The 14,525-nt window shown below is 38.1% G+C and overlaps 1 protein-coding gene across 1 annotated transcript in view; it reads left to right on the top strand.

Annotated features, from left to right (window-relative positions):
* The window catches only part of zzef1 (zinc finger, ZZ-type with EF hand domain 1), a 79,893-nt gene extending 67,213 nt beyond the window's left edge, over positions 1–12,680 (top strand). Inside the window, exons 53-54 of the mRNA XM_051682521.1 lie at positions 1,878–1,949; positions 6,161–12,680. Coding sequence (XP_051538481.1) covers positions 1,878–1,949; positions 6,161–6,241 — 153 coding nt within the window. The 3' untranslated portion in view covers positions 6,242–12,680. The remainder of the gene's footprint in view (positions 1–1,877; positions 1,950–6,160) is intronic.
* Positions 12,681–14,525: the final 1,845 nt, after the last annotated feature.

Raw genomic sequence — 14,525 nt, 5'->3', positions numbered from 1 at the left:
GACGCGGAACTTGTTAAATAAAACTGTAATCAAGTACTTCGTGCCATTTAAATAGAACAAGGCGCAAGACAAGTTTTTTTTTTTTTTTTTTTTTACATATCCAGATTAATTAATTAATTAATATTATTAATAAGTTAATTATAGAATTGGTTACATTTATATTTTGTGTTTTCTCATACCTGATTACAATAGCCTACTGTATCTAATCCTCCCGCACATTTTTGCCCCGACACTGTTAGCTATACATTTAACAACTCTTGCCCCTGAGACAGTGAATAAAGGTATTTGAAAGCTACTATGTCTGCAGGGAATAAACTCATACTAACCCCATAACTACATTAGCCTCAGAATATTATAAAATATCAAATATTAGCTAACAGATGAATTCTCTGTTGCAACATTTTTGCCCTCACATTTAAAATTTGTATGGAGCATTTTTGTTGCTATCTGTGGCATTGTGGCCCCAAGCACTGTTTAATTTTGGACCCAGGTTTAGACCACTAAACTATTAGAGGATAGACACCATTTATTTGCAACAGAGTTTTCATGTGTCCTCTACAGTTAGAGTCGGAAATAAGACGGAAAGAAAAAAAAAACAGATAAGATGTTCATACTCATTCTCTCTTCCTCTCCTATAGTGTTGTAACACTCATTTGTGAGGGCTGAGAAAAACCCCTCCTTCACAAAGGAAGTGGTTTAGAATGTGTCCTGAAAAGACAAAAACAAGGCTTTCAAAAGGATACAGCCTCTCCACAACCTTTAGTGAGTTCAGTCAAGAAGTGTTTTGAGATGTCTAGATGCGGTTCAGTCTAACAGTGGAGTGCAATCTGACTGGCTTGCCCAAAGCCACTAAGTGTCAGCACTTGATTAAAAACTCCTCCCACATTTAAATCGTCAGGGCTGAGCTCTCAGTAAGGGCACTATACTTGTTTGACAAGGCAAACGAGGTTGAACAGGATATTGGCATGGATGGTTCTTAGTTTATCTGCCATATTTGGTCAGGTTTTTTTAGTCACCTTAAGATTAAAAGTAAAAATTATCTACTTAAATGTGGAAAAATCTAAACACTGGCTCTATAGCACTATCAAAACATTTCTCGGTTTGTGTGTCCCGACATGACAACTGCTCGTCTAATGGTATAAATTGGGGGCAGGACTACATGTTTGGCTTAAAAATGGCAGACTGGATTGGCGAAAGGGGTGGTAGGAGTGTTTATAAACTTGGAAATTTATATTATTATTATTATTATTATTATTATTTAGCTCATTAGCAGCACAATTGCATTTGCATTACCCTCTACAGCTTTAAGACAAATTAAACAGGTTTGTACTTGCAGCCTCCTGCCTTTTACTAGTGCTTTTATAGCAGGCAGTGTTACCCAAACTACCTGATTACTACTTGTTCAGTTTACTCTTTGTCATTAGCATTACTTGAATGCATAGCCTAGTAATGTGCCATCTGGATTTCATGGTCCCATTTTAACATGCTAATGCTAATTCTTGCCATTAGGTGCATGACTGTGTACAAGCACATAATGCACATTTTACCCTGTTCCTATACTACCTAGAATAGTGCAACTACTCTCACCTCAGGAAAGCGGTTTGAGCAGAAATTACATGGCAGAAGCAGAGGTAATTTAGATGGTGTCTGGTTTGATTCAGAGTCTTGCCATCAACAGCATGGGGCTGATCCAAACCACAGCTCATGGTGAGCTACAGGAGCGTAACTGGCCTTGAACTGAATAGTGTCTCTAACCGGCACCTTGTCAGTGCTGTAGAAAAGTTCAGCATTTTGTAAAGCTTGTCCATGTCAATGGCCAAATGTGTCAAATGTTTGTGGTTGAATAATGAAGCTACTATGTTTCTTTTGTCCATCAGGATCAGGGCATTCTGCAGCAGTACCTTCTTGCTCTCACTACAAATGAACAGCTGGTAGTGCGCACTACACAGGTAAGACTACCTTTGATCAAACCTCTACGTAGAGTATATATTAGTTCTCTTGATATTAGATAATCTATATTAGCTCTCTTCTTAAACCTAGTGCCTTATTGCCTACTTGGGTAGCTGCCTTCTAAGGCTGCATCCTAATTATCAAGGAAAGTCATAAGCGACTGATTAGGAATGCCATACATTGGCAAAAACTCTATTTTTAATTACAGTGGGAAAAAAAATATCTGTATTTTTCGGTATTGAATGAAACACTTCCAGAAAATAATATATGTGATGCTGCCTTCAAATAGTCTAAAACTAGGTATCTTATGAGGCAGCATAAGTAGGCCCTTTCCCACTGGCGGTACTAAAGCCTGTTTTAGGTACTTTTGCCCGGGACTAGTAATTTTCATCACTTTCGAACCTAAGGAACTATAGTTCCTCAAAGCCATTTTAGGGGACATTTTTAGCTCCTGCTCTGGGGTAGGTACATTTCGGGCCATTGGGACTGTGGCAGACTGGGAGGTGCTATAGTCTGTTATTGGTCAAAAACATATGACACACAAAGTATTGAGAACGGAGAGAAGTCCACAAGCACCATTAGTAAACAAACTTGTAGCCGCTAACCTGCTACTCAGTGGATTGCCCCTAATTTTGCAATTCCCTTAACAGAAATAGCATAACAAACAAAGTATCCAAAGAGAATCACCTTTTTCACGTGTGTGTGCGCGCGACTTCATCGGGAGACACGCTTTGAGTTTTCATCACATCTGTACTGTTTGTACTGTGTGACAATACAGAAAATAGTGATTTCTGGATTACTACATCGACTTTTTCCTGGGATGATGGATATAAATAGATGTATATCGAGAGTGGGTAATTGAACACCATTATACACTAAACCGTCATTAAATCTAGTTTACATGAGTGAAGTATTGCGTGCTTGTTACTGCGTGGTTAATTTGCATCAAGATGTCTTTAAGTCAATGAGAGAGTATTTCAGTACAGTCATTTATGTTGAGTCATAAAAGCCTTTATTGTAAAAGATCATGTTGATAAATAGGTTTATAGTGCATTTTCAAAATGTTGTCCGCTGCGTTCAGCGTGTGCTGCATGGTTAAACGGCACTTAGGCCACCTCGTCTCATCTCTCACTCCGGCTGCAGCACAGAGCACTCATGCGCCCAGTTTAAACTGTAACCTGAAGACAGAAGCTGCGTCCAAAAACTGGAAAATACTGCCATCAGAGGCTGAATAAAGATGGATGAAGGTGAAACAAGGTGCTTTCTAAACTGTTCTGAAAGTTCCATTCATCCAAAACCGCTGTTGTTTAAACCATTTACTGATTAGATAGCTGCCTACTTTTTCAGATAAGCCAAAGTTCGTATAAAGCAGCCCTAAAAGTGCAGCTCCGATCCTGGCGTCGGTGTTGTTGATTTTGTTGTTGTTGTTGCTGCTATTGAATTGTGCATGTAAATAACGTCACAAGAAAAATGGTTGATACTACATGACATCACTACGGGGGTTACTTTTGTGAGTGCGAATGCAACAGGGGAAAAGTAAACTAGAAAGTTACTAAGGGAAAAGTACCAGGACTGTAGGTGGGAAAGGGCCTATTGAGCCTGAACCTTTTGAGTCTTTGTGTTGTGAGTGCGCCTATGATGCCTTACAATGTTTTGGAACAGAGCATTTGTTATCATTTTGTAACGATGTTACTCCCAGTGAGATTTGAATCTCTTTACCAGGAACTGACAGCAAAAAAGTACTTGCATAAATACATAAAAGTACATATAATTATCAGTAGGAAGGAAAGAAACAATTTAAACAATGACAAACAAATGATTCAAATGCTTCGGATTTAACAATAGTTTTAAGGCCTTTGCACACCAAAAGCGATGCAACAATGAAAGACGAATCGCCAACGAATGGCCCTTGCACATAGAAAGCGACAAGAATGACCACTGTCAGTGCATTTATGCCTTTACAATAGTTGGCGCTAATCGTGCATTAAAAACATTAAAACCACCTGCCTAATATTGTGTAGGTCCCCCTCGTGCCGCCAAAACAGCGCCAACCCGCATCACAGAATAATATTCTAGAGACTGTTGTGTGTGAAAATCCCAGGAGATCAGCAGTTACAGAAATACTCAAACCAGACCATCTGGCATCAACAATCATGCCACGGTCCAAATCACTGAGATCACATTTTTTTCCCAATTCTGATGGTTGATGTGAACATTAACTGAAGCTCCTGACCTGTATCTGCGTGATTTTCATGTTCAGGTTGCCGCTCTTTTGGTGGCACGAGGGGGACTTACACAATATTAGGCAGGTGGTTTTAATGTTGTGGCTGATCGGTGTATGTTTATGAGTGATAATGACTTGGACGATCCTGTCATTTATAATGATGTTTAAAGCCTAGGATTGTTTTAATAGCAAACCATGTTGACTGACAGTTATTCAACTCCATTGTAAAGTGTATGGATACTTCATGAAAATGTTATGAGGGAGTATTTTGGTTTCATCATTAAACAGTATTGTTTAAGCAGTATTTTACTAGAGATCCTCATATCAGTTGCAGTAACAACATGCAACTGGAGCATCAATTTAGGAAAGTAATTCTCTCTTTCCTCGATGAGTCATCTAAAGTAAAGTAGAATCGACCTTTGTTCACGTCAGTTATGGATAATGCGATTAGTGGCAAAATTGCCTTTTACGAAATAAATATTTGCACTCCTCATCACACGGTAGCTCTAACCAAATAATATTATAACACAAACCAACAAACGTATCTGTGAAACAAAGGTGAACATGAGAAAGGATATTGGTAAAAACACGTGCGGATTGTGTGAAATGGAACAAAGAGCAGGCCCACTCAGTATCTTTTAATACTACTTTCATGATTAAAATGAAATGTTAACAAACATTTCCTCTGGTGTTAATAGTGCGGTGTGAATTGCGCTGGGCAAATAGAGTTTTGTGAATAAAGCGCAATCTATGACCCCGTTTACAAACTTTACACCTGGTATGAAGATGCATATTGGATGATCTGATCACATGTGGTCAGGCAAGATATATCGCTGTTTACACCTGGTCGCTTAAATGCGTCTCCTGTGACCACTTGTGTTCAGATTTCGAGGGTAGGTTCTCCTATTTCATGACAAAATACATCAAACTGCAAAAAAAAAAAAGTCATAAAGAAAAAAGCCCAAACAAAACTGGCACGCTATTTCTCCCAGATTCAGTTGAAATGTAATCTTTTGCACTGAAAAAACAGTCACAAAAGTGGCACAACTGTTGAGTGAATTCACCTCTGTGGCGCTGTGCGGATGTTTGAGAATCCCAACAAGCCCGACACAGCAACAGTGGCGCGTGTTTGGGGTGGGACTGTATGTTTGGGAAACCTGTTTAAAAAGCAATCATTATTTTTGCAATTCCATTTGATTTACACTAATGGCACAGAAATTACAGACTTGCGCTTTAAAAAACGAAAATCAGTGGTGCGTTAGATATGCAGAACTTTGTAAATGACGGGAGTTCAAATTCTGTTGAAATCTGCGGAACTTTTTGACTAAAGTGACATAGAATCCATGTGGGCCTATTAATGAGTTCTGCCCCGTACCATCATTTTGCTTAAAAACTTTAATATACAGTATATGTGTTAGGGTGAGTATGTTTGTGTGTGGGCTGTGGGTAACTCTATTTAGTCATTAACCACATTATCCTGTTTAGTGCTGCACAGTCTCATCTCCGGTAGAGGGGAGGGTAAAGGGCCATATTGTGTTGTGTAGGATGGGATTAATGCTCTGTATTTATCCAAATCACCATTTTAGCTTTATTTATTTATTTTAGGTAAGATGTTTTGTGTTTCACCAACATAATTGTGTTTTTGTGTTTATGAGCCAAAAAAGTTTTTAAATGGGCATAAAAGCCGTATTTGAAGTGTGATAATTGTGTGAGCGTGCATGTGTGCATGCGTGTGGGTGTGTTTTGCCGTGCTTTGAGGGCCACAGGTGTGTGAAACAGTTTGATAAATTGCCCACAATGTTTTGCCTAATGGTTTGCCTCTCACTCTCTCTTACTCCCTTCACTTTCCTCTCTCTCCCTCTCTCTCTCTCTCTCTCTCTCTCTCTCTCTCTCTCTTTCTACCTTTGTGTTCCTGTGTATCTTCCCCTGTTTTTCCTCCTGTACTCATTCACTTTTCTTTATATCTTTCTCCTGTTTTATGCCCAGGCTCTGAAGAACATCGCAGCCATCAGCCTGGCCATTAATTACCCAAATAAATCCACCAAGCAGCTCAACCTGTCCCCTTGAAAGAGGGATGAAAGAGAGAGGCAGATGAGGAAAGGGAAGCCTGCAAGAGGCCCTCAGGAACAGCCTTCTGTGGATGATGTTTGCAGCGGGAGAGCTTCACATATTGTCTTCCTGAAAACCCACCCCTAAATCATAAAGCGAGAGGCACAGTGACGTCTCCCCGTCATGTTGGTACCAACTACGTATACTATGGGACTCTTTCCAAATCATCTCATATAATTAGACAAGGCTTTCTAATCGCTATCTCCTGCCTCTGTTAAGTTACCTTCTGTTTCAACTAACTTCTGGTCAGCAGAAGGAAGGAAGAAATAAAGGTGGAGGATGTTTTTGAGCTCACCTTACCTGTTTTACCTCAGCTGTAACAACGAGAGCAGTTTAGTGAGGTGTGCCAAATTTTCTGCTGCTCATCTGTAAGCTGTTTCATGTTTCCCTCTCCAGTCCATTTTCTTTTTTGGAAAAGCCATCGTGGGTAAGACAATCGATCAAAGTGAAAGCAGGTCACCTCTCCTCGACTCACACTTTCTAACATCTCTCCCTGGACACACCGCCTAAAAATACAAAGCTGCCAAGGCAGTGTCATCCATCAAGAGTGGCCCGAGACTTCAAGCAAGAGTGAAGCAACATATACTACTCACAACATGTCAATATCTATCCAAACCGCGGGGCCTTCTCTATCTCTGTTCACCCTCTGTGGGCTGACTATAGCCTATTGAGCTGATGTGAATGTTGAGTCATTTTATTAAAGGGGTTATTCACCCAAAAATGAATTTTCTGTCATTTACTCATCCTTAAGTTGTGACAAACCATATGGGTTTTTTTCTTCCGTGTAGCACAAAAGGAAGTGTTAGGGAGAATGCCTAATATCTCCTTTTGTGTTCTACGGAAGATATAGAATCCATATGGTATGAGGATCCATGAGGGTGAGTAAATAATGTGAACTATCCCTTTAAGTTAGTTTGTTATGAGGAAATGTAGACTTGATGTCCATGTCTGATAAACCACAATGTCCTTGACTGAAGTGGTTTCACATTTGAGTGGAATTACTGGTTGGTGATTTATACATATACATTGCAATTTTACTGCAGTTGATCTGGTTGATAGAGAGGGTCTGTTGTGTTTAATCTCTTGATTGAAAGAGAACTGACCTGAATGGGCTTAAAATGAGTTAAGGGAATGGTCTGAAGGTGCAGAAATTGATAATCATAAACTTTATCCACTGAAACAGTTTCCTTCATAGTGAGTTATGTAGACATGCACCAGTTTTTTTAAAAGTGGTGACATTGATGCAGTTATGGAACTTTTGACGCTTTAAAACACATTATTTATTATTACATGGATGTTTTTGGGTAGATCTTGAGTGAAACGTATGATTGGCTCATAGAGAGATTTGTTGCCATTTTGCAGATCAGGGAAAGGCTTTTCTTAGTTCTAATCAATGTTAACGTATTAATAGTATTTTTTTTTTTTTTTCTGGTTTGTAGCCAATGTGTCTCTTTTTTTATTTAATATTGTAAAAGTAATTTAGGATTTTCTTTTCTTGATGGGTCATTCAGGTCTGCGATAATTATTTTTATTTCAATTTCACTTTATTGTAGTGGGTTTAAGATTGAGAGAGACGGGTATTTATGCCAAAGAACCTATTATTGTTTAAAAAAAAAAAGAAGCATCTAACACAAAGAAATGTATATTTATCTTCCAGAACAACTGGTTTGTGGGGTCTTATATCGGGGTGGTTGATGGTGGTGTTGTTATCAAGACAAACTAGATTTGATTTTCTGATTGAAGAGATGGGCTCCAGCTATGGACAAGGATCTTTAGTCCTCAATGTTTTTGTTTACACACACACACACAAAAAGCACTTGTATGGAGCACTGGCAACTTTTGGTGTCCCTGCTCAGCCTCAGTTTGGGTGGGTTTCAAAACGTTTGCCAGGAAGACTTCCTGTCTCTCTAAAGCCTCAGATATTAACAAACTATGTGCCTAAATTTGAAAAGAAGCAATCTTAATTTAATCTTCATATCATTGTAAAGGTCGTCTCTTTAACTATATTTTTAAAAAGGATTCTGTAGTTTAATTTTGAGCATTTGAGTCTGTTTTCTTTTTATGAATGTCTTTTCCGTTTCAGAGGTTATGACTTCAATTGATTGCTTTGAATCTGACACACACATACACACACACACACACACACATACAGTGTATTATTGTGTATATATATATATATATATATATATATATATATATATATATATATATATATATATATAGCTGTGAATATTGATAATTGCAAAAATAACTGATGTGAAAATAATCTTTCATATCAAACCTCCACATTAAAGAAATGTCAGAATAATTTACTACATTGTTGTAAGTTTACACTTGATCCTTTGTCACAACAGAACTGCTTTGGGTTGATTTGTTGAATTGTTTTTAATTAAAAAAGCAAGATATGTGAATTGATTTTCCTGGGGTATTCACTGGGTTTTTATTAATTTATTTTATTAATTTTCTAAGTCAATTCGAACTCAAAACCTGAAGTTTTTTTTTATTTTATTTTTTTATTTCTTAAATTACAGTTCATTAGAAGAACATTCTATGCCTAATTTATCTATTGGCTACTCAAGCTGTGCAGCTTCTTGTACTGCCTTCTAATTACTTATTTTACCTCAAGTTTTAAAGTTATTCAAAATTAGACATTGTAACCCTTCAAGGCCATTAAAACTTGTTTTACTATTCTTGACATTGATATTGTATTTGAGCCTTTGACCTTCAAAATCAATGGCATCCATATAACATCCATATAAAAATCCATATTACTTAAGTAGCTGTCAAACTAAATTCATCAAATTGAGTTTGTATCTACACATAGCCTAGATACCAAGACATTTGCACTTTTCCTATTCTTTACTTTGTTTAAATGTTCCCTTGGCTGAAAGGAACTATTTATCTAAAGCTCCCTTAAATTTGCAGCCTGGAGCCATGAAATGTGGTGTGCTACTAGAAGTTACACTAAATTACACATAATCTAGCTTTACCAAACTCAATAAAATGTAACGCTTGAAGGTCTAAGCATCCAGCCAACATAAAGTTTCAAACTGTGTCCTGTTTCCATTGATTACAGAGACAACAAATATCTTACCCGAGATGCTACTTCTACAGTACCGGTTTGTGTTTTGACTTGGCAAACACATCGGCCCTCCCTTTAGTACTACAGTCTCTCCTATGTCAGCATTTTCTTCCCTCCTAGAATGTTAACCATCTGTTGTATTTTATTATATGCCTAAATATAGTCTCTCTTTCAAATGCACATGCACAGTTGTCCTGTGATAGAGCCACACCCTGCCTTTTGAATTATAAAAAGTCCTCCTGCCCAATATAAAGATTAAATTTACCTCTTAGTAGGGTTGCACACATATGAAAAAAATTATAATTTGATTATAATTGATAACAATTAATTATTTTCATTGATAATATAATTGCGACTAATTTTGACCAAGACAATTTACACTGAAACACTTATGTTTTTGTAGGGCAACTGCATATTCTTTATGTATTCTACACATCCAAAACAAGCTGAGAACTGTGTTCCTGAATTACTTTATTGCTGTTTTATAGCAAATCAAGACATTGCCTAAACCTCTTTGCAGCATGAAAAAGACAAAGCATGCAACCTCTGCAAAAACACATTGTAAATACATTTTGATCCAACAGGAGTAGACCTAAATGGAATGCAGTAATTGACATTTTTTCTGATTAGTTAATTATTATTTATTCTATTAATTGTGCATCCCTACCTTATAGTACCCCACTCTTTCTATCACCATTCATTTACCAGCACATTCTCTCTGTCTCCCTCGCTTTCTCTCCATTCACAGAAAAACTGAATGACGGACATGCCATTGAAGAATGGGGTATGCAGGGGGGTTGGGGTGTGCCGAAAAAAACGTTGATGATTCAGTGGCGCTCTGAGCTGTAACATCCCCCACATTCCCTGTGACTCAGCTCTCCCTCACACCCCCCACCCATCCGCTCCTCTCCTCAGCAACGGCTCCCTGCCTTCCTACGGGGCTGGATAGCACCAATAAGACCCTACAGCTGCGACTGCAGAGGGGGTTGGTGATGAAGTCATCCGTCTGGGACGTGATACAGTGGGTTTAATGAAGTATAAATAGCCCATGACACCGGGATGGCGTGAAACCCGTTCTTTACACCTACACCTCAGATATGGAGAAAGGGAGAAAAAAGGAGGAAAGTGAAAAATGGAGCAAGTGACGATGGGGGTGGATAGCTGAAGATGACTGAATTAATGGGGACTTTCAAAGCAGATGACTTGTGTATTCGCTCTGTCATGTTGTGCAGGATAAGTGGTTGGACTCAGGATTAACTGCACATATGTAGCAGTATAAGTAGAAGCAGTAAATGTAATTTTTCTGATGTTAAAATATTATCCCAGCTTAATATGCAGACACTACTGTAAGTAAACTCTTCATAGGCTGATTCCCTCAAAAAGCGTAAACACTGTGGATCAAAACCAGTTTTTTTTTTTTTTTTTTTTTTTTTTTTTGCATCCCAACCAACCCAACATGGCATCATGGGCTAAACCAATGGCGTAAATTTGGGGAGGGGAATATCTGTCCAACTAATGAGGGAAGTGTCTGAGAAACCTGTTTGAAGACCGCCACAATTTTTTGCAATTCTATTTTATGATGCTAGGTTTTGCAAAAATTACACACTTTACCTTTAAAGGAATATTTTACCCAAAAATTTAATTTGTCATCATTTACTAAAGCACATGTCTTTCCAAACCCATATGACTTCTTTCTTCTGATCAAACCTAATCATAAATAGTCCATAAACAGCTACATCAATAACATCAAAACTCATTGGTTCTTGCGTGTCTCGTGACCAAATGTCATGACATCGTGTCCAACAAACCAGTGATGTTTGATTTTTTTTTATCAAACTTCACTTGGATTTCACTCATTTGTGTACCTTTTTTAAGATTTCATTTGAGTGTGAATAACAACCTAAATTACGGTCAGTTCATCATACAAAATGACATATGACACACAAGCAGCATAGACTACTTTTATGACACTTCTGGGTGCTTAATTAAGTGTTAAAGCGAGTCTGTATGCAATGTCATTGTATTGAATTTAGCCAACAGGACATGTTTAACATTATGGTATGTTTCCACTGGCACAGAAAAAGCCGCTCAACACGCTAGACAGCTATCACATTGGGGTGTGTTTGTAATATGCAAAGCCAGTGAGTTTTGTCTCTCATTGTTTTCAGAACACGAGCAATAATATCATCTTTTATATGTGCAATTACAGTTGGAAAGATGCAGCTTAGTTTTCAAATGCACAAAATGTTACACTTTTGCTTACCCAGCCTCAGTATTGCCACAATAAATGTGTCCAATCATCATTTGAAGTCTGTTTGAAGTCAGAAATATACATGATGATGTGATTAAAGAACTGAATCCAGCAGAAACTCCAGCATTAAAGGCATATTTTAAGCGCTTATGACAGAAGCCACTGCTTTCAGCTCACAGTGATTGGCTGGCGCCCCACGTTTTTCATTCCTCGTTTGCATAAAGCTGAGGAATTTGAACTTTTCCAACGCCCTCCATGCTTTCTCTGCACCAAGGTTATAATAGTTTAACATTTTTAATTTAGTTTTTATTTCTATTTGTTTTTTATTTTTTGCTTCAATTTAGTTTGTTAGTTCTTTGTTAGTTTTAGTTTTTTAATATTTTATAGTTTCGTTTCATTACATTTATTTTTAATTTTTTATATAAATTGATATATATAGAATGGGGAAAACAGGCATTTGTGCAACGTAGGTCGTATAGCTGGACACCCAAATGTACAGTTTGTAAATAATATTATATTATTAAACATCTTCATTTTAATAAGACCAACTGAATTTCATTACTGAAATTACAGTAGAAGAAAACACAATTCAGATTTAAGAATGCTTCTTTTTTTATTGAACTTTAACCACAAAGTCCTCTAGTGCATTTGATGAGAAAGTAAGTCTTGTCGCAACTCTGAAAACTGAACATGAAACAAAACTCTATACCAATTCAGAATGAAATGTAAAACAAATCACTGATTGATGGTGTAAGACAGATTGAGTTAAAAGAATGTGTGTGTGTGTGTGTGTGTGTGTGTGTATGTGTGTGTGTGTGTGTGTGTGTGTGTGTGTGAGTGTGAGAGTAGGTTTTTGTGGTTACACACTAGTTTTTTTTAGGTTACACACTAGTAATTATGAGGGTATTATGCTATAAATGTGGCTTATGACGACACCCCTAGTGTTCTTGTAATTCAAGCAGCTTAAAAAACATAATAAACAATGTTTTATTAAAAAAGTAAAAATGGCAAAAGGTTTCTGTAATGGTTATGTTTCAGAGTAGGGTTGGGGGATAAAATAGATTGTTTGTACAGTATAAAACTCATTATGTCTATGGAGACTCCTCGTAATTGTGTGTGTGAGAGAGAGAGAAAGAAATTCAGAATAAATTACTGGATGTTATATTGTTTCTGTTCTCTTTGTTTTAACGTCATGCATTGGCAACACATGAACAGTCATTCCAATACAGGTTCAAATGTGTCATAATTGAAGTCCCAGACACAGCTATCGAGTTTTCTATAGGGTGACCAGATTTTGAAAGTCTCAAACTGGGACACCTGGGGGGTTTGTGATACATGCATATATATATATATATATAATGTGTGTGTGTGTATGTATGTACATATACACACACATATATATATATATATATATATATATATATATATATATATATATATATATATATACTATATTGCCAAAAGTATTCGCTCATCTGCCTTTAGACGCATATGAACTTAAGTGACATCCCATTCTTAATCCATAGGGTTTAATATGACGTCGGCCCACCCTTTGCAGCTATAACAGCTTAAACTCTTCTGGGAAAGCTTTCCACAAGGTTTAGGAGTGTGTTTATGGGAATTTTTGACCATTCTTCCAGAAGCGCATTTGTGAGGTCAGACACTGATGTTGGACGAGAAGGCCTGGCTCGCAGTCTTCGCTCTAATTCATCCCAAAGGAAGGGGCCATCCCCAAACTGTTCCCACAAAGTTGGGAGCATGGAATTGTCCAAAATCTCTTGGTATGCTGAAGCATTCAGAGTTCCTTTCACTGGAACTAAGGGGCCAAGCCCAGCTCCTGAAAAACAACCCCACACCATAATCCCCCCTCCACCAAACTTCACAGTTGGCACAATGCAGTCAGACAAGTACCGTTCTCCTGGCAACCGCCAAACCCAGACTCGTCCATCAGATTGCCAGATGGAGAAGCGTGAGTCGTCACTCCAGAGAACGCGTCTCCACTGCTCTAGAGTCCAGTGGCGGCGTGCTTTACACCACTGCATCCGACGCTTTGCATTGCACTTGGTGATGTATGGCTTGGATGCAGCTGCTCGGCCATGGAAACCCATTCCATGAAGCTCTCTACGCACTGTTCTTGAGCTAATCTGAAGGTCACATGAACTTCGGAGGTCTTTAGCGATTGACTCTGCAGAAAGTTGGCGACATCTGCGCACTATGCGCCTCAGCATCCGCTGCCCCGCTCTGTAATTTTATGTGGCCTACCACTTCGTGGCTGAGTTGCTGTTATTCCCAATCGCTTCCACTTTGTTATAATACCACTGACAGTTGACTGTGGAATATTTAGTAGCGAGGAAATTTCACGACTGGATTTGTTGCACAGGTGGCATCCTATCACAGTACCACGCTGGAATTCACTGAGCTCCTGAGAGCGGCCCATTCTTTCACAAATGTTTGTAGAAGCAGTCTGCATGCCTAGGTGCTTCATTTTATACACCTGTGGCCATGGAAGTGATTGGAACACCTGAATTAAATTATTTGGATGGGTGAGCGAATACTTTTGGCAATATAGTGTATATGTATATGTATGTATATGTGTATATATATGTATATATGTGTATATAGTATATGTATATATGTATATATATATGTATATATATGTATATATGTATATATATATATATATATATGTGTGTGTGTATAAGTTTACTTTGTAGGTTGGGAAAAGGGGAACAGTGTCCAAGTTGCTCCCCAAAACAGTCACTCCTAACATGCCACACCCTCCTTTTCTGATTTTCTTGGGCAATCTGTACCGTAAGGGCAACGCCTGACACATGGGTCATTCTGCTATGCACTACTCGACGCCTGTTCCGAAATAGTCTAATGGGTTCCAACACCTTCGCAGAGGTGGC

This window comes from Myxocyprinus asiaticus, chromosome 4, assembly GCF_019703515.2.
Source record: "Myxocyprinus asiaticus isolate MX2 ecotype Aquarium Trade chromosome 4, UBuf_Myxa_2, whole genome shotgun sequence".
In the NCBI taxonomy this organism is placed as follows: Eukaryota; Metazoa; Chordata; class Actinopteri; order Cypriniformes; family Catostomidae; genus Myxocyprinus; species Myxocyprinus asiaticus.
Note: the sequence above shows the minus strand (reverse complement) of the source record. Positions and strands in the feature narration are given on the sequence as shown.